This window comes from Podarcis erhardii (assembly GCF_964252035.2).
Source record: "Podarcis erhardii genome assembly, chromosome: 9".
In the NCBI taxonomy this organism is placed as follows: Eukaryota; Metazoa; Chordata; class Lepidosauria; order Squamata; family Lacertidae; genus Podarcis; species Podarcis erhardii.
The window spans coordinates 79,921,439-79,940,575 of NC_138512.1; the positions used below are offsets into that span (position 1 = coordinate 79,921,439).

The 19,137-nt window shown below is 51.1% G+C and overlaps 1 protein-coding gene across 2 annotated transcripts in view; it reads right to left on the reverse strand.

Moving 5' to 3' along the window:
• Window positions 1–19,137, reverse strand: part of EXOC6B (exocyst complex component 6B) — a 218,729-nt gene that overhangs the window by 72,275 nt on the left and 127,317 nt on the right. For both annotated transcript variants that reach the window (XM_081876792.1, XM_081876793.1), the window contains 8 exons: window positions 18,338–18,458; window positions 17,913–17,984; window positions 17,150–17,247; window positions 16,520–16,625; window positions 14,478–14,587; window positions 11,025–11,136; window positions 9,135–9,269; window positions 7,686–7,865 (listed from right to left, as the gene is read on the reverse strand). In XM_081876792.1, coding sequence (XP_081732918.1) covers window positions 7,686–7,865; window positions 9,135–9,269; window positions 11,025–11,136; window positions 14,478–14,587; window positions 16,520–16,625; window positions 17,150–17,247; window positions 17,913–17,984; window positions 18,338–18,458 — 934 coding nt within the window. The remainder of the gene's footprint in view (window positions 1–7,685; window positions 7,866–9,134; window positions 9,270–11,024; window positions 11,137–14,477; window positions 14,588–16,519; window positions 16,626–17,149; window positions 17,248–17,912; window positions 17,985–18,337; window positions 18,459–19,137) is intronic.

The following is a 19,137-nucleotide window of genomic DNA, read 5'->3' on the forward strand; positions in this document are numbered from 1 at the left end:
GAGGCTGCTGCAAACACATCTTATGCAATGACCAATCCATACCAAAAACTGCCTGAGTGTCACAACTTGTTTGCACGCAGCAAAGCTCACTCATCTCCACCCAAGGGGCCACCGCCTGGCTGCACATCCTGGGACAGGCAGAGGCAACCTGTCCTTATGTGCTTTCATTTCTTTGGCTGTTTCTCGTGATGCAGCAGTGGCAGCCACAGACCTTGGCAAGGTTTTGACCTTTAAAGCCCTATGCGGCCTAGGACCCACCTATGGGACTGCCTCTCCTGGTATGCCCCGCGGAGGACCTTAAGGTCCACAAATGACAACACTTTGGAGGTCCCAGGTCGCAAGGTGGTTATATTGGTCTCAACCAGAGCCAGGGCTTTTTCGGCTGTGGCCCCGACTTGGTGGAACGCTCTGTCCCAAGAGACTAGGGCCCTGCGGGACTTGACATCTTTCCACAGGGCCTGCAAGACAGAGCTGTTCCACCTGGCCTTTGGTTTGGACTCAGTCTGACCCTTCTGTTTCCCTCCCCTTACGGTCTTGATCTATGGGCTACTTTTAAAATGAGGCTGCATTTTAACCTGTATTTTAAATTGGTCCCCCCCCCCCTTTTCTTCCCCTATTACGTTTTTACTGTGATTTTACCGGTGTTAGCCACCCTGAGCCCGGCTCTGGCAGGGGAGGGCAGGGTATAAATAAAAATATTATTTTTGTTTGTTTGTTTGTTTGTTTGTCTATATTATTATTATTCACTTGGCTGGAGGGTCTGTTGTTGCACGGTTGGATGCTTGGGCACTGCAAAACTCACAGCACCCAATTTTCATTTTGTCTGATGAATGAACACTTAACTTTCTACCAGCTTATTTCTGAGAGGAGGGCGATTTAGTGAGGCAAATGAGCAAAGCTGTCTGGGAAACTCTACAGCAATTCTGCCGCTCCAGAGCGTAGGACTCAAACCCCTGGATTCACCAGGAATGGAGACTCTGACTAAACCTTCGGAAGAACTTTTTGGTGGTGAGAGCTGTTTAAGAATGGAATGGTCTCCCTTGGAAGGTGCTGGACTCTCCTTCTTTGGGGGGTTTTAAGCAGAGGTTGGGTGGCCATCTGTTTTGGATGCTTTAGTTGAGATCCCTGCATAGCAGGGGGGGGGTTGGACTACATGACCCTCAGGGTCCCTTCCAGCTCTACAATTCTCTGTTTCTATGAAGTCCTCCGACTTCTTGCACATCCACAAATGTGATGGAGACACACTAAGGACCCCAAAATCTCCTGCCCAATGCAGCCTTTGGGGCAGGCATCAGGAAACTTGATTTGGAACCATCTTTGGTAGCAGAATGTGGAACGGACAAAGGGTGCACTCTAATCTTTCTAACATGCCGACTGGATTAGTGCCCGGCTTGCTCAGTTAGTAGAAACTAACTAGAGAATGCAACGTGAGACTATTTACGTTTTTAAAACGGTGGTAGTTAAGACACACAGCTGGATGGGAAAGCCGAGTCCCTCTCAGACACAGGGTGACGTGACTTGTCCCATGTCCAGCGGAAGGAGCCATCCAGCCCTGGGCACCCACCTCTGCAGGCTCCACTGCTGCTGCCACCCGGCTCTTCATCTGGATTCAGTGGCCACAGGGCACACAGACTTCCTGCTATCCACACTGGCTGCAAACAGCTGCTTATCCTGGACAAGAGCCGGGAGGCTGGCGGAAAAGTGTGGAGAGCTCCTTCCCGGCTGCCGCCCAGCCCCCTCCTTCAAGAAGCCTGTGGGGCACCAGGAATTAACCCCGCCTGCTGACACCGGACCACCTCCCTCGGGTGACCCAAGTGGAGCTACCCGGGTGTGGGTGGCTGTTTGGAGCCCAAAAGGACTTAAGGCGGAGCTCCCTGGGACACGAGTCCACCGGTGGAAAAAAGGCTTCTCTATGTCCATCCTTGCACGCCAGAGACTCAAACGGCAAAGCAGCTACGCCTCTAGCGGTGGAGCACAAGTGGGGTTAATGCACCTCTTGGAAGGGGGGGGGGGAGAGACAGCCAGGACAGACTTGGATGAGCTTCTCTACCAGAGGTGAAACAAGCAGTGATGGAAGCTGTTAGGAGCGTTCATTGAACCAGAAGGCTGCATTTCTGCTTTTCACTGAGGTGGGGGGGCAGCAGCTCCCAGGGGGGAGGGGAGAAGGGAGTCTGGGCTCTTCTGCGCCCCAAGTTGGAAGCAGCAGAATTCCCAGGGAGCTCGTGCACATTTCCTGCGGATTCCACAGGGGCTTGTAGAGCAAGATCCGCTTCCTGCTGGATCAGTGGACATCCGGCATGGATGCTTTCGTTGAGATTCCTGCATTGCAGGGGGCTGGACTAGCAGACCTTTGGGGTCCCTTCCAACTCTCCAATACTCTGATTCTATGCCAGAGGAGAAGCTGTCCTCCGTGCAAGTCCTCTGACCTGTGAGGAGAGGACAGGGAGCAAAGCTTAAGGTGGTCCAGGGCTGAATCTTACAGAGAAAATTCCCATTTTGGGGCAGTCCAAGGACTGCAAGACATGAGCTTTGAGAGGCGAGAAATGTCCTTCCTCAAAGGATTTCAAGGTGAGGCTGGAGAAGGCCTGCTGCAGTTAGTGGAGTTTGGCCCAAGCAGCCTGCCAGCTCTTTCGCCGCTCCACGGTGCCCTGCGTAAGAGCCTGCCCTCTGCTCCCGCATCCTCCCAGGGTGGCCTTTGCCCTGCTGATCTCTCACCTTGACTTACGGGCAGAGGAACCAGGAATGGACAAACTGGGGGATGGAGCCTCAGAGCACGTCTGAGCTCGAGTGCCACCCTCTGGCCAAAGGAGGGCACCGCAGGGACAATGGGTGCTTTGGGAACCACCTGCACCCCCCACCCACCTGCCCTGGGCCATGTCTGGACCATTAAACAGTTATGACCCTTTTGAGCAGGGCCTGTAGCGGCTGCCTTGCCCCGGAGGGATCTGATGCCTGGAGCTGTGCTTCTTTTACTCCTAGGATAAAGGCGCAGGGCTCCCTCCTCTGGCCCCCCACCCTGCCACCTCCTGGGCCCGCAGGCCTCGGCTGGTTCAAGGAACCTTCTAACAGACAGGGGGCAAGCAGGGTGGCATGGAACGCGGGCAGCGCACTGGGCATACTCACCGGCATGGCTGAGTGGGCATAGGAATCCCCCTAGGGAGGGAAGGTCAAGACAGGAAGCTTCAGAAGACACAGACCCACCCAGCTGGCAGGGGGAGGGGGCAGTCTGGCTCCACGCAGCAGCTGGCACCGTCCTCCTCCGCAGGGAGGAAGGGAAGCACTGCCTGGGTGCGTCACGGACCGGCTTCTCTTCCGCAGACAGCCTGGCCAAGGACAAGGGAAGCAATCTGGGGGATGGGGGACCCCGGCCCTGAGGTCAGAGGCAGAAGAGCTCCAAGCAGCAGTTGCAGAGGAGGGGAGCCTTGCTTGCGAGAATTCAGAGGCGCCGGTGGAACTCTCTGCCAACAAAAATCCCGCAGGTGCCTTCTGCTTCTACATCTCAAGGCCTGCAGAAAAGTTGTCTGTTCCACCAAGGCTAGACAGACAATTAAGAATACCTCTTTCCACGACAGTTAACTGATCTCTGTCTTGAGACTTTTCTATATGGCTTTTATTGCATAGTTTTATGTTTTTATTGCTTTGATGGGGGGTGTTTATGACACAGTGGTATACAAATATTTCTAGAAATACTTTGTGGGTGTTCATCTTGTAAACTGCCCTGTGATCTTCGGATGAAGGGTGATATATGAATTTAATAACTAATAATAATAAAATCTGGGTGAGGAGGGAGGAAGGGGGAACTGCCACTGGGATCAGGTTGCTGGGACAGATGGAGGACTGCTGTTCGTGTCTGGAGGGTGGAGGTGGGGTTCACAAACTGAGGGGCATCACCAGCCAAGGGGGTCTCTGGGGTTCAGTAACATTTGCCAAAGGCACCTTCCCAGCGGATTCTGCTGCTGGGCTCACAAGCTATGCCAACGCTGGGGGTGCCTCCATAATTCTGCACTGTGTGAGGAAGGGCTTTCTATCTGTCTGAATCTTTCAACATTCACCTCCTCGGATGTTCTATGGTTATCGGAGAGGGAAGAAAACTTTCCTCTATCCACTTTCTCCATGCTGTGCATAATTGTATAAACTTCTGCCATGATGCCTCTCACTCGCCTTTTCTGACAGCAGTCTTGCAAGGTAGGCCAGTCTTACTGCCCACATTTTGCAGCTGAAGAAGCCTGGCTTGCTCAAGGGAGCTTATGGTCAAGGCAAAATGTTGGCCAAGGGCTCTGTGGGTCCCAGCTTAGCCTCCCCCCTTGCCCCACATATGTGCCCCCCCTACCCCACCAGCTCCTAGGTCATGAGGGGGCTTTTGTATCCAAACCGGGAGGTGCCGTTTCCCTCACATTTCGGATAGGTGAGCAGCTGCATTGCGGATGCGCTGACAAGCCCATCCAAAGGGGCAAATTTCCTTTACAGTGGTACTTTGGGTTAAGAACTTAATTCGCTCTGGAGGTCCATTCTTAACCTGAAGCTATTCCTAAACTGAGGTACCACTTTAGCTAATGGGGCCTCCCGCTGCCACCACGTGATTTCTGTTCTCATCCTGAAGCAAAGTTCTTAACCCAAGGTACTATATCTGGGTTAGTGGAGTCTGTAACCTGAAGCATCTGTAACCCGAGGTACCACTGTATGGGGAAATAAACTTTGCAAAGCTCTCCACCACCCAGGGGCAAGCAAAGGCTTTCTGTGCAAGGACGGCGACAGCCAGATCGACACGTGAAGGAGGGCCTGGACCCAAGCAAGACTTTTAAAGATTTTTCACGGTTCCATCTGAAATCTGCGCTCACCATCTGGCCAAAAGTAAACAGGGGAGGGAGGGAGGGAGGGAGGGAGAGAGGGCACCAGGCTCCCCTTGCAAAGAGTTCAGGCTGAACTGCTGGAGCCGATTACGGCCGGGAGGATTGCTGAAAGATTACTTCCCCTTCCCAGGTCGCCGTAACCTCCTGACCTTCCCCGATTACCCCGCACAAGAAGGTTATCAAGATACAAGCCTCCGAGGATTAAAGGAAACTTAAAAATCAAAACAGAAAAACACTCCTTTCCCCAACAAATAAAAAACTTCCTTGCTTTGTTAAGCTGACAGCCCCGCCATAGGTGTTGACATAACCTTCCATCTGCAAAAGGCTTAGAGTCAACAAATCCGCACGCTTGGCGCAGATCTGTCCGGGCGATTTACTCTGACTTGTCTGACATGAAATTAAAATAACAGGCGGCCACCAGGGACAAAGGGGCTCCCTCTCTCTCTCTCTCTCGGCCGTGATAGCCATCTCCTGCAACCAGAGACCCGTTCTCAAAAGAGCTGGAGACCATTTTAATAAAGATATATATAAAAAATACTAGCTTGTTTTATTTTAGATTTGGGTGCCGGGGTTTGCCTCCCATTCCTTTGTGGCGAACCACTACCACCCTGCTTGATTAGTGCATTCGGGGTGGGGCAGGGGTCCCAGGCCCAGGGTTTCATCTCTGAGTTCGTTCCACTCTTTTGAGGCCATCTGAAAATGGTTACTCCAAACCACCATGGAAGTCCTCTGGGTGGCGGCCATAAGAGGCTGGAGGGCCCCACCCTCACCTGCGAACTCTTCACCCGGGGCTTGAGCATTTGACAGCGCAAGGCGTGCGGGTCCCGGCTCCAATTTGCTGCCCTCTTCTCAAGCCGGCACCCAGTGAGGAAGCAGCAGGACAGAGAAGCGTCCGTCAGGGCCAGAGGGGTCGTGCCGTCCTCTTTGGGGGAGCACGTCCCGTTCAGACTCTCCGACAGAGCAGCCACCTCCTAGCTCCCCACCAGACCATCTCTGGGCATGAAAACAGAAACGCCCACCTGAAAGCAGGGGAAACCGTTTCCGCTCGGTCTCTCCCAGCCCCACTTTGAGAATGTACTGATCAATCTGGGAGAACATCATTAATGGTTTAAGGAAGATTAATCGCTCCAGACCCATCCCATAAATCATCGCAGACACGTCCTGCATTCCCGCACATCTCCACGTTAGGGATGCTTTATGCTCCGGTGGAAAAGCGTCCCCCGCAGAGCTGAGCTGCTAAAGGAGACCACCAACCGGAGGGCTCTATAAGCCAGACCTCGACTGAGGAGTGGGACTCTCCCCAACCCTGTCCCAGGGAAAGCAGGGCAGGCGAGAGCGTCCCCTTCAACGTCATGATGTGCAATGACCAAAACTAAATATCGCGTGCAAGATCCGCGAGAGGGTCTCCCAATGGACTGTGCATGCTCACATTTCACTGAAATATAGCCACTGACAACGGATATTAATTTCACCCTGTTGCACGTTGCTCACTTCTCCTATTTGCCACTAATGTGAAAGGAGCATCCAAATTACATGGGTGAGAAAACTGGGGCCCTCACCCCCCCCACCTCTCTCTCACACACAGATCTGAACTCTCTTTTTGCACCATTGTCTATTTCTCTCCTCACTTTATTTTGAGGCCTGGATTTGGCAGGGGGTGGGGGGCATCTGGCTCCAAGGAAAATGCACAACAGAGAACTGGAACCCCTGAGATTTGCTAAATACGTCCTGAGCCTGGACTGAAATGAAAGGTGGATAACTTCACCACCGTTGTCTCCACAATCCCAAAAGTATATTCGAAACAACGACAAAAGCTCAAGTCGCTGAGTGGCAGCCAAAGGGAACGACAGAGGGGGAAAGCCCCACCAGTGAGATCAGAATGATCCTGCAGAGGACGGAGTGGGGGTGGGGCAAGGCCAGCAGGTGTGATCCTGCTCTCTCATGCACGGTTTAACCTCGGAAAAATCATCTGCAGAGAGCTAAGAGCATCTTCAGAATGGCCACAATCTGCTTCTCCAATGGAATACGCCACACCACTAGAAGATGGAAAGCGGGTGCAGAGGTACCCTCAGGCAGTTTCACCTTCCTCCGCCCTTTGCCCAGCGTTTCAGAGACATGCCAACCATTGAACTGGACCCTTATTTGGTGGCATGACTGCCACTCCCTCCTATGATTCAGACAGGCTTGCCTGCCTTTGAAAAACGTCTTGCAGTTGCATTATATATATAATACAGCACTTATGCTCAGTGTTACCAATTCGCTTAAAACAAACAGTTTTTTTAAAGTTGAAAAACTGCTCAGGGGCGTGCGACAGGAGAGGTGCTAGCCAGTCTACACCAAGCACAGCCTGATTCTGCTGCAAACAGGGAGATCTGGTCTTTCAGAGTTTAATCCTAGAGAGGAGACTCTTCCTGCGAATGACACATGGCAAGCAGGACTCAGGAGGACACAGAAAGAAGCCAAGGACGGAGGAAGGAAGGGGCAGAGGTAGCAAGGTTTTCCCAAGTGGCATTTGGCATTGAAATGCTTGTGGAAGGACCCATCAAGCACAATGTGAAGAAGAGGCTTGGATGTCATCCTCCTCTGTCAGCAAAAGCAGTTGCTGACCAGCTCCAGGAGAAGGAGACTGTTGTCCCCAGCTAAATGCACTAAGGAACAGCTCTGGCCCTTGGTTTTGCCTTCACCACCTCTGGGGAGGCTCCTAACATCCTCTCCTGCCAGCTGCATCTGTGGTAGCTCAGGAGGCGTGCAACTGGAACAGAAGCTCCCAAAAAGAAGAAGAGAAAGAAGAGGGAGAGGGAGAAGAAGAACCTTCGTGTTCCTAGACACACTTACAGGCAGGTGTGTAAAGACCGCGAAGGTGCTGCGCAGGAAGGCAATGAGGTCCACCAGGTAGTCGCTGGCCTTTGACCCTGCCTCGACGGCCATCCAGTCGTAATCTGCAAGCTGCAAGAACTGGTCGATCTTCTGGTTCAAGTTCGTGTAGATCTCCTCCTCTGCAGCATGGCGAGCGTCCTGAGGGAGAAAAGCAGGCTCAGCGGGAAACGAAGCATCGCAACTGGAATTCTTTGAGTGAAGTGGACCATCCATGACTGCCTCCAGGATCCCTCAGGAGGATGTAACCTCCCTGGGGCCTTTTGTGAAGGGCAGGTACTAAACGTAGCTTATATAATAAATAAATATGCAAGTAAAAGAAAACCCTTTGACAATGGTGGCGAGCTTTAATGGCCCTAAACAATTTGATATCATCAGCAAACTTGGCAACTTCTCTGCTCAGCTCTTACTCTAGGTCATTTATGCACAAGTTAAAAAGCTCAGGTACAAATAGCAATCATTCTTGGAAGTCCAAGTCTAAGGTTCTGCTCTTAGGCAGGAACAACCAGATGTACAAATATAGGATGGGGGACACCCGGCTTACTAGAAGTACAGGTGAAAAAGATCTAGAGGTCTTGGTGGACCATAAGCTTAACATGAGTCAACAATGCGAGGCAGCAGCAAAAAAAGCTAATGCTATTCTGGGCTGTATCAACAGAAGTCTAGTGTCCAGTTCAACGGAAGTCATAGTCCCACTCGATCCTGCCTTGGTCAGGCCACACCTGGAATACTGTGTCCAATTCTGGCTACCACAATTTAAGAAGGATGTTGACAAGCTGGAACGTGTGGAGAGGAGGGCAATCAAGATGATCCAGGGTCTGGAAACGAAGCCTTATGAAGAACAGTTAAGGGAATTATACCCAATTTAACCCAGTAAAGAGGAGACTGAGAAGAGATACAATAGCCATCTTCAAATACCTAAAGGTATTCCATCACATGGAAGATGGAGCAAGCTTGTTTTCTCCTGCTTGGGAGGGGAGGACCAGAACCAATGAATTCAAGATACAAGAAAGGAGATTCCGACTAAACACCAGGAAGAACTTTCTGAAAGGAAGAGCTGCTCAACGGTGGAACAGTCTTCCTCAGGAGGTGGGGGACTCTCCTTCATTGGAGGTATTTAAGCAGTAGTTGGACAGCTATCTATCATGGATGCTTTAGTTGAGGGTTTGGAATAAATGACTCGGGGTCCCTTCCAACTCTATAATTCTATGATTCCATGGCTCGATGTTAACCAAATCACCTTCATCTATATGCCTGCTGACATTCTCAAAGAGCTCTAATAGGTTCCTGGCACAGGGTTTGGCTTTGCAGAAGCCATGCTGGCTCTGCTTCAGCAGGGCTTGTTCTTCAATATGCTTGGTTATTGTACCTTTAGCAGAGCTTCCCGCCAGCACACGGCACCAGCCTCACCTTGAAGGTGGTCGTTCCGTATAACTTCGTCGTGTGGACGGTTTCTGGCAGGACGTTGGTGATGTTGGTTATGAATTCCTCAAGGAACCTGCAGGACTTCTCCAAGTGCGTCGTGTTGATAATAATCTGGACCAGCTGGAAAAGGAGCAGACACACATTTCACACTTTGGTTTTTCAACAACCGACAGCAGAAAAGATAAAACCAAGGCAACCCACAATGGGCACCTGCGGTCATTCAGACACAGCTTCTGGCGGAACACAATAGGTCTGGACAAAGAGCCAGAGAAACGGGTCTCTTTTCTCCAACAGGTGATGTTTCTAAGCCATTCACGGCTCTCTGGGAAGGAATTTCCCAAGGATTTCTGCTAGAGGCAGAAGAAAAACTCTAATGAATTTTCTAAATTCAGCTCATCTCCAATCCCATTAAAAGGCAATCTGGCTACAGGAAGAAAAAAAAGCAAGACAGTAGATCTGAAGCCCTTTGCCAATAAGTCTTAAGTGACAGGAGCCTGAGTGACAGCTCCTCCCTCCCTCCCCCCAGCTCAGACAAGGCTCTTTAGGAAAACCTGCAGGCACTCGGAGGGGCAATTAAGAAAGAGCCAATTTGGTTGTCTCAGGATTTGAGGGTTTGTGACTGCTGCAAAACATGCCCTGTTATTTTTTCTTGGGCTGGAGGGGGGAGATAAAAATGCTCCAGCGCCTGACATTAGAGGAGGCTGCAGGTATTTCTAAAGAGGAGCAATACAACAAAAGAAAACCAGAACCTCTTTTTCTCGTCCTGCCTTCCCCTCCCTGCCCCCCCTCCCCAGGTGCTGGGGATTTTACACTAAAGAAGGGGGATTCGCATCAGTTGTAGGGCTCCCTCTTAGCTCTGGAGCCATCTCAGCTTCTTTTGATCATCTTCCCATTTTTTTGAAACCAACTTGCTTCCATTCCAAGGCCTCTCCCCACTCCTGCCAGGCTTCTAACAAATACAGTGGAACCTTGGTTCCTGAACTTGATCTGTTCTGGGAGTCTGATTGATTCCCAAAACAGTGTAGGAATCAAGGTGTGGCTTCTGATTGGCTGCAGCAGCTGCCTGCAGCCAATCAGAAGCCACGGAAGCCACGCTGAGCATTCGGCTTCCAAAGAACATTCAAAAACTGGGACAATTACTTCTGGTTTTCATTCATTCGGGAGCTGGAACGTTCGGCTCCCAAGGCGTTCGGGAGCCGAGGTTCCACTGAATCTAACTACCCCTTTTGCCACCACCTTATTACGCCAAGAAGGTTGGCTGATTGTGGGTTAGTAAGATTAGGTGAGGCTGGGTGGAGGGTGCAGCGCATGGGTGCAAGATCTCTTGAGGGTGAAGTGCAATCGCAGATCTACTCACGCTGGGGGTAGCCAGCCCCACCACCACATTCAACTTTTAGTCACGCGTGTTGCATGCAGGCTCTCCCAGACCCCACGTCCCCATTGATCAGTGGGGCCCCACGTTAATTGACAGGTGCATCATGGAGAGCTCCTTCAAGGAACGGCTAAGAGGACACTTGGCCCTTTGGTTTCATCAGGCGTGAGAAGCTACCACCACCATTCCAAGAATCGTCTGTGTTGTGGAGCAGCATAAGGAACGGCCTTAATGGGGAGGGTGGAAATGATGGGGTGTTTGAGATCTGGAGATGAGAGATCCTGTGTCCAAGGCAAGGAAGCAGGTTGGAGGCAAGAGAAGAGATAAACCAAGTGTGCAGAGAGGGGGCTTTCTACAGGACTGCTGAAAATTGCTCTTCCTTTCAGACGAGGCCCATGAAGCTGGGGAGAAGGCGCACAGAATTCATGCTCCCCTATCCGAAGTAACTATGAAGGCAGGGGCAAACACACACACACACACACGTCCGAAAGCAGAGTACTCGCCTCCGTCAGGCCGACATTCCTCCTCTTGATGACGTTCTGCAAGCAGTTGCTCAGCGTTCGAGTCAGCAGCAAGTTGGTCGATTTCCGAATCATGTCATCCACTTCGGTGGAGCTGAAAGGCAGAGAGAGACGTGAAGAAGAGAAATTGCTTTAAGGGGCAGTGAACCAAGCATTGCTTTGGAACCAGATAATCCTGGAGGGTCAAGTGGCCCTTTCAAAAACCCAGCATCAAAGACAAGGTGGTTGCCATCCAGGCAGACTGAGGACCTGAGGGAATTGTGATTCCAGCAAATGGCAATTCTGAATTTTCATGACGGCGGAACAGAATGAGCCAGACGAGTCCTGATGGCGAGCAACATTTTGCACCCTGAGGGTGTGCATGTTGTGTAGTTGAGGATGGAGATTTCAGCCTCTCATCACAGAGGAAGTGACATCCTGGCAGAAGCTGAACTGAGCCCACAAGGATGAAGTCCCAAATTGGGGGGGGGGGGAGAGAGAGAGAAGGAACAGGCACCTGTGATTCACTCTCTTTTTTATGTTACACTACTATAAATGGAGGGACGTGGGTGGCGCTGTGGCTTAAACTACAGAGCCTAGGACTTGCCGATCAGAAGGTCGCCGGTTCAAATCCCTGCCACGGGGTGAGCTCCCGTTGCTCGGTCCCTGCTCCTGCCAACCTAGCAGTTCGAAAGCATGTCAAAGTGCAAGTAGATAAATAGGTACCGCTCCAGCAGGAAGGTAAACGGTGTTTCCGTGCGCTGCTCTGGTTCGCCAGAAGCAGCTTAGTCATGCTGGCCACATGACCCAGAAGCTGTACGACAGCTTCCTCGGCCAGTAAAGCAAGATGTGAGCCACAACCCCAGAGTCGGTCACGACTGGACCTAATGGTCAGGGGTCCCTTTACCTTTATTATAAATGGAACCATGTTGAATTTTTGAAAACTGTCACTGATTGTTTCATATAAACTGCCATAAGAGCTCCTGGTCAAATTCCAGAACAAGTTACATGTATTTCATACATCCAGGAACGGTCCCAAGTCTGAAAGCATGGGGAAATAAAGGAAGATGTAGCAAGTGGAGACTTCAACATGTGTTAATGTACGGCAGCTGCAATCCAGTGGAACAGTCCACAGGGACGTGACTGCGGCATCCCAAATGGCGTCCAGAGTGAGGCCCAAGTCATGTTCCTAGAAACAGGAATCAACAGGGGTCTGCTTCCTGGCATGCGCCTATCTGAGTCTGGGTGAGGACAGCACCCAAAGGGACCAAAAGGGGCACTAACCCAATTCTCAAGACTCGGAAGAGTGCCATGTGCCAAGACAAGCCAGACACGTGGCCAAGGGGTTTTTTGTGAGAGCAGAGTGACAAGGAGTCCGTCAATATAAGGAAAGAGCGTAGGAAGGAAAGGATGTAAACGCAGTGTAAGGTAGTCTTTATGTGAGTATATTGTATTCAATTATGGGGTATCAGAGTTTTTCAGGGCTAACCAGGCTGGGATAGCAGGCTTGTGGGTCTTTGAATGTCTGATTGATTTTTTCAATTTCGTTGTTCTGTATGGGATGACGACAATAAAGATTATCGTATTATCGTATCGATGAGCCTCCGATGAAGCTGAAGGCTGGGAGATTCAGGACAGATCAAAGCCCTTATTGATGCAGTGCCCGGTCAACCTATGGGACTCCCTGGCAGGGATGGCCATGAACCTGGATGGTTTTAAATGGGGATTAGACACAATCATGGAGGAGGAGAGGGTGATCTGTGGCTACTACCTCTGCCATGCTTCGGAACTGCAGTTGCTGGAAAGGGCAGGAGGGAAGAGGGTTCTTGTGCTCGGATCCTGCTTGTGGGTTTCTCACTGGGGCATCTGTGAGAACAGGGCGCTGAACTAGGTGGAGCATGGGCCTGACCCAGCAGGCTCCTTAGAGGTTCTTATCTCAAGGGCATCACGACAGACAAACCAGGGAGCAACTCTAAACTCTCCTAGTTTGAGGCAAGGAGTGCCCCCTCCTCCTCTGCTACCCCCCCCCAACTCCTTGTACACATTCCTTGTCCTCCCCCCCCCCCACTACTCCCCAAGGGGAGGCATTTGTTGCTTGGAATCCTAATTAACAAAAATCACACTCCGCGTTCTTTGCTGCAGGGTCTGCTCTTTGCGGGGCAGGGAGGTGGGGGGCTATTGAGTGTGCCGAAAGAAAGACATCTGTGACAGTGACGGCTGGCGGCCCCGAGTTCCTGCCGTAGCAGCCGTGACCTTCGTGGCGGCTGTGATGGACAGCCTGACCCCAATCACTCCGGGGCGCACCATAAATGACAGGGGAGAGGAGAAAGGCAGAAAGAAAAAACCGAGGCCGCCTTTGCAGGCAAACGTCCTAATAAAAACTAATACAGGCTGTCAAGCTGAAGGGAAGAGTCAACAGTAGCAGCAGCAGCAGCAGGAGGAGGAGGAGGAGTCTGTTTTTCTCAGCTCCCTTGTTGCTCCTGCTGGAAAAAAGTGCCCTGCTAAGCCAAGGCTGGAAATAATAACAATAAAGGCACTTATTTCTAATGAAGGCCCAAGGTGGCCTCCAGGCAAGAGGAGCGGCCTCTGTTGGTCCTGCTCAAGGGAATCGCAGAAGGGAAAGCTCTGGACTCCCAGGAATGTCCCTTGGGAGGGAACTCCACCCTCTACCCAAACCAAGGTGGACATTTTCTGCAAGCCACGCACTGTTTTTCAAAAGATGGGACTCCAGGGGTGACAGGAGTAGAAGAACCACACTCAGCCAGAAGGAATCAGAGAAGCAATCCTGAAGATACCTCCAGGCATCCGTCTGCGACAAACACCACCGCAATCTTGGCTCTTTGTACCCTGTCCCAAAGGTCAACCCCCCCCCCTCAAATTCTAGATTTGGTGGCCAGAGCAAGTGGTGCGTTCTACAAGTGTTGATTTTTAATAAAAATAAAAAGTTGGCTTATGTTTGCAGAAGCTCTTCTTCTTCTGATATGGACAGGGAAGGGCCACCGAGTTTTCTTCAGGGTTGAAGCTCCTCCCTTGAAAGCTGATGCAACAAACCGTTGGCTAAGACAGCCTTCCCCAACCTGGTGCCCTCCAGGTGTTTTGGCCTACAACTCCCACCTGTTTCACCATCATACACCTTTCTGGATGGGAATGATGGGAACCATACAGTCCAACCCATCTGAAGGATGCCTGGGTGGGGAAGGGTACTTTTATGGGTACCTGTCTTCTTCATCTAAATTACACATATGTTGATGATTAATATTACTGGCAGATCCTATTATATGGCAGCGTTTTTTTATATGACAACAGGCCCAACAGACAACGCTCACCATCACCACCTGGTATGGGGGGGGGAGGGTGCCCAAGCACAAAGGAGAATTGGTTTTATGCCCCAAAATGCCTGGGGAAAAGCGCTGGTTTTTATCAAGTCAAGAGGTCAGTAGTATCTGGTTGTCATACCTTAGATGAAGGTCTTCAGAGAACTTCAGGCAAGCATAGATAAATTCCTTGATCTGGCTGTAAACTCTAGGCACAAACTCGGAAAAGGGGAACTTCTTGGGGAACGGTTGCTGAAAAAGGGAGAGGAGAGTGAGAGAGCCCCCAAGGCAGATAATGGGGCCAAGGCACATGCAAAGCCGCAGGTGCAATTATTATTATTATTGTTATTATTATTATTATTATTATTATTATTATTATTTCCACCTTAACCCCTTTGCTCCCCTGTCTCCCCTTTCAGGAGTCCTCCTTGGACAAAGCCTTTCCCCCATGCAGAGCAACCTAGCTTCTCTTTCACTGGGCCTTCTAGTCCTAGAATCCACCACGTTTCGTTCAGCAGCACAGGCCTCCCATAGGAACAAGCAAAGGGAGGCTGAAAGAGGCATGCCAGCAAGCTCCCCACTGGCACCTCAACCAACGTGGGTGGCACCGGGCACAGAATTCCTTTGAAGTCACTTAGCCTTAAAGTCACTAGCCTTAAAGCTGTGGCCATCAGGAACCGATGCCCAGGTCCTCTGTGACGTTCCTCTGCCTATCTCTACACCACCAGCCTCCGACAACCTGGTGCTATCCAGCTGTTTTGCAATGGCCACCAACTTGGCTGGCTTTAAGAGGATTGGACAAATTCATGGACGATAAGGCCATCAATGGGCTACTAGTCAGGATGGCTCTGCTCTCAACTCCACAGAAGGAGGCAGTGAATGCTTCCAAAAACCAGCTGCTGGAAACCACAGAAGGGGAGAGTTGCCTTTGGGCTTGCAGGTTTCACACGGGCACCGGGTTGGCCACCGCAAGAACAGGATGTTGGACTACATGGGCCTTTGGCCTGATCCAGCAGGCCATTCTTATGTCCTTATGCCCTACCAGGACAGCTCAATCTTATGGAAGTCGCAGTCTAAAGCATTTGGTTGGTGAAAACTCCTCTGCACCAACCTGCTCATGTTTGCCAGGGAAAAAGTTTATTTCTCTAAAGTCTGACCAAGTTGGAGAGTTTTCTAGTCTTCACCCAAGGCCCTTTCCCTCTTGTCTCTGCAGGGAGAGGTTCTTCTGAGCTAAGGAGCTTGCCCTCTTCCCTGAGGAAGAACATTCTCAGTTTAAAGGATAGATGCCTGCCCAGCTTTTTCTTGAAAAATCTCTAAGGGGGAGCAAAGGGAAGCTCTGACACACCACCTCAATCAATAAATCATGATTTATTTGCACGCCGACTTTCCAGCAGCAAAACCATGTTCAAGGCAGATCAAAGCCTACAAAAATTATGTAAGCACCTGACCATAAGACGCATCTAGTTTTTAGAGGAGGAAAACAAAACAAAAAAATATATTCTGAACGAAACAGTGGATGTATGATTTTTGTGGTTCATGCTGTGGCCACAGACATGTGATTTGACGGTGAGTTTAGGGTAGCCCAATGCAAAAATCCTGGGGATCCATGTGGATCCGTGCTTTGTAACCACGTTTTTGCGCCATTGTGGCCCCAGGCAACAGTGGATGCATGTTTTTTTTCGTGAAGGCTGTAGCCATGGACATGTTACGTGATCTGATGGTGAATTTGGAGTGACCCAGTGCAAAAATCCTGAGGATCCATGGGCTTTTACCTCCTCCCTCCCAGGCAGCCTCCTCTATTGCTAGCGTCCCTTATCTCGCTCCCGATCGGCAAATGATCAGCGGCTTTGTTTCCACACCCACTTCTCTCTTTCAAAAAAAAAGCATGATCTGCTTTTCGCCCCTGGGACCACGCATTCACTCCATAAGAGCAATTCGGCTCCAGGGACCACACATTCACTCCATAAGACGCACAGACATTTCCCCTTACTTTTTAGGAAGAAAAAAGTGTGTCTTAAAAAATACGGTAGTCATAAGCAATAAGCTAAACATCAGCAGTACACAACCAAAGTGGACAATTTCCACATAAATCATTAGCTCCAAAAGAAAGATACAAAAAATCAACAGCAACATAAAAACCCCACCAGACCCCAAGCCCCACCTACCTGCCCCCCCCCCACTTACCTTTTCCAGCTCCGGATCATGGAAGGGAAACTGCCCGACCATTTTCCGATACTGCTCTTCGTTGGCCACCGGGATGGGACTGTAGTTATCTGAATCCAAAATGTTTCTGTGAAATGCCGCAGCGACAATAAAGGAGGACAGTGAGAAAGATGGACCTCGCTCTGCTTCAGGTAGGAGGAGCAGGGCGGCCTCGGCCCCCCCGGGAAGCCACCACAGGAGCATTTGCAAGAAATGAAATGAAATGAAGCTGTAGAGTGACTCAGACGCTGGAGACAGAATATCGCCAGGATCCCCTGAGGACCCAGGAAAGCTACTGGGGGCAGGTGGGCACCGTCCTGCTTCTCCTGCAGAACATACAGTCAAGTGTGTGGAACAGATGCCACCATCGGGCCAAATCACAGCGCAGCAGCCCCTTGCGCAGGCAGCCTCCCCCAGCCCACAAAAACCTCCCTGGAGTGTTTTCTGGAGTCTAGTGAGACCCAGCCCTGAAGCAGGCGTAACCCAGCCCCCCCCCCCGAGGTACAGAAGCATCCGGCCAGGGGAAGAGAAAAGGAGGCAGACAGCATCTCCGAGGTCTCTGCCCCCGAACACTTGAGACCAGCCCCCGGGGGCTTCTGAAATTAGCCTCACCTGAAGGCTCCTGCCCACTTCTTCAGCAGAGTCTCACTGTACTGATCCCGGATTTCCAGCAGCAAGTCAAAGAGGTGGTTGACGGGGAAGCCGTATCCCTGGGCAGAGACACACAAACATTCGAGCACACGGAAGGCACAAAGGGCCACTTCACACATTACACAGGACGCCAAATCCAGGCAGACAAAAGGGCAAAGCAGCACGTTCACATTTCGCATCCTGAAGGGTCACGTGGAAAGCAGCTTTGGAGCTCTGCCCCTTGGCTTCTGGGGGACCCTTGGAGCCTTGAGCAGGGCCCCAAGGAAGCTGCACTTCTAGGGTGGAGCACAAGAAATTGCAGCAGGGGACACTTTGGGCAGCCCCTCCCCACAGACTCCCCAAGGGTCATTGAGTCCAATCCCCTGCAATGCAGGGATCACGGCTAAGAAACCCATTCCAATACGAAGCCCAGAAAACCATGGATGGAATTTCAGAACATGAAGGGAAGAGGCAAGTCTCGCAGGAGCAGGAAAACCTCTCAGGGGAACCTTGGCAGCAAGCTACAGCCACTCAAGCAATGGGGAGAGTCAGGTAAGGCCCAGTGTTGTACAGATTCAGGGGGTCAAGTGGCAAATCGTAGGGCAGCCCCCTTTGAACAAGACAAGGGTTGGGGGGCAGAGAGAAGGGGCCCGGGCTCAGAAGGCTGGCTGAGGAGGCCCTGGGCACATGACAGAAAGCTGGCAGACCTATGGGGCAGCGGGAGCAACAAAGAGGAGCTACAAACCTGGAGCGTATCAGCAAAAAGCACAATGAGATTCTTCAAGTCCAAAATCAGGTTGGGGTCAGAGCAGTAGGACTGTAAGAGAGGGGAAAGGGTTATTTATTGACATGCTACTGTTCCACCCCACCTTTCTTCCAGAAGGGTCAGAACAGGGAGCACACCGGGAGGGTGTGTGGAAAAGAAACAAGAAACGTTCTCTTTTAACTTTGCCTTCCCCCCATAGACTTCAGATGCTATGAAAAACAATAGTATCCAAGGCCCTGCCTTAAAAAAATGAGGAATACAGTGAAGGGCTTTCGTTGCAGAGAGGGTACCACTGGAAGCGAATCCAGAGACCCCCACCCACCCAACTTCTGCAACAGTGTTTTCCAAGGACCAAGGCTGCCTGCCCACCTGGAACCACTTCAGACCAAAGGACTGATACTCACGGAATGCGTCCGGAGAGCAGCGATCGTCTTTGACAGCGCCATCTCCCAGAGCTCATCGATGTAGACTCTGTCCACCAAGCCCTGGCTTGTGTGCAGCACATGGTCCTCAATGACAAAGAAGCTGCCAGAAGGGAAAAGAAGGGGAGGCTGTAAGGAGCCGAGCTCAGGTGTCCTTGAGTCCGCATGGAATTCGACAGAATCCGCAAGCTGGGTGGGCTCCTGCAAATCCATCTGGTAAGCCTACAAGTCGTGGGGAAGCCCCATCAGCAGCCTTGGTCCAGAGCTCTGGGTCGGGTGCACCGTTGGGAGTTCATGGGTCTCCTCCACTCACTCCAAGGGTTAGGGTTAGACAGAGCCGGAAAGCTTAAGGGGGGGTTCAAAATAACTATCAGAGAATAAGGCTACCATTGGCTGCAAGCCGTGATGCTGTGTTGGAGGTGGGATTTCTCTGGATGCCAGTCAATGGGAATCACCAAGGGGAGAGTGTTTCTGCACCCAGGTCCCATTAGGGCATCTGCCTGAAGCAAAGATCCCCAGTGTCAAAGCAATGATTCTTCAACATCAACTTTGTTGGACTGGTCATGTTGTGCGGATGCCTGATGATCGTCTTCCAAAGCAACTGCTCTATTCTGAACTTAAAAATGGAAAGTGTAATGCTGGTGGTCAACAAAAGAGGTTTAAAGACTGTCTCAAGGCAAATCTAGAAAAATTTAGTACAAACACCAACAACTGGGAAACACTGGCCTGTGAGCGCTCCAGTTGGAGAACAGCCTTTACCAAAGGTGTCAAGGGCTTTGAAG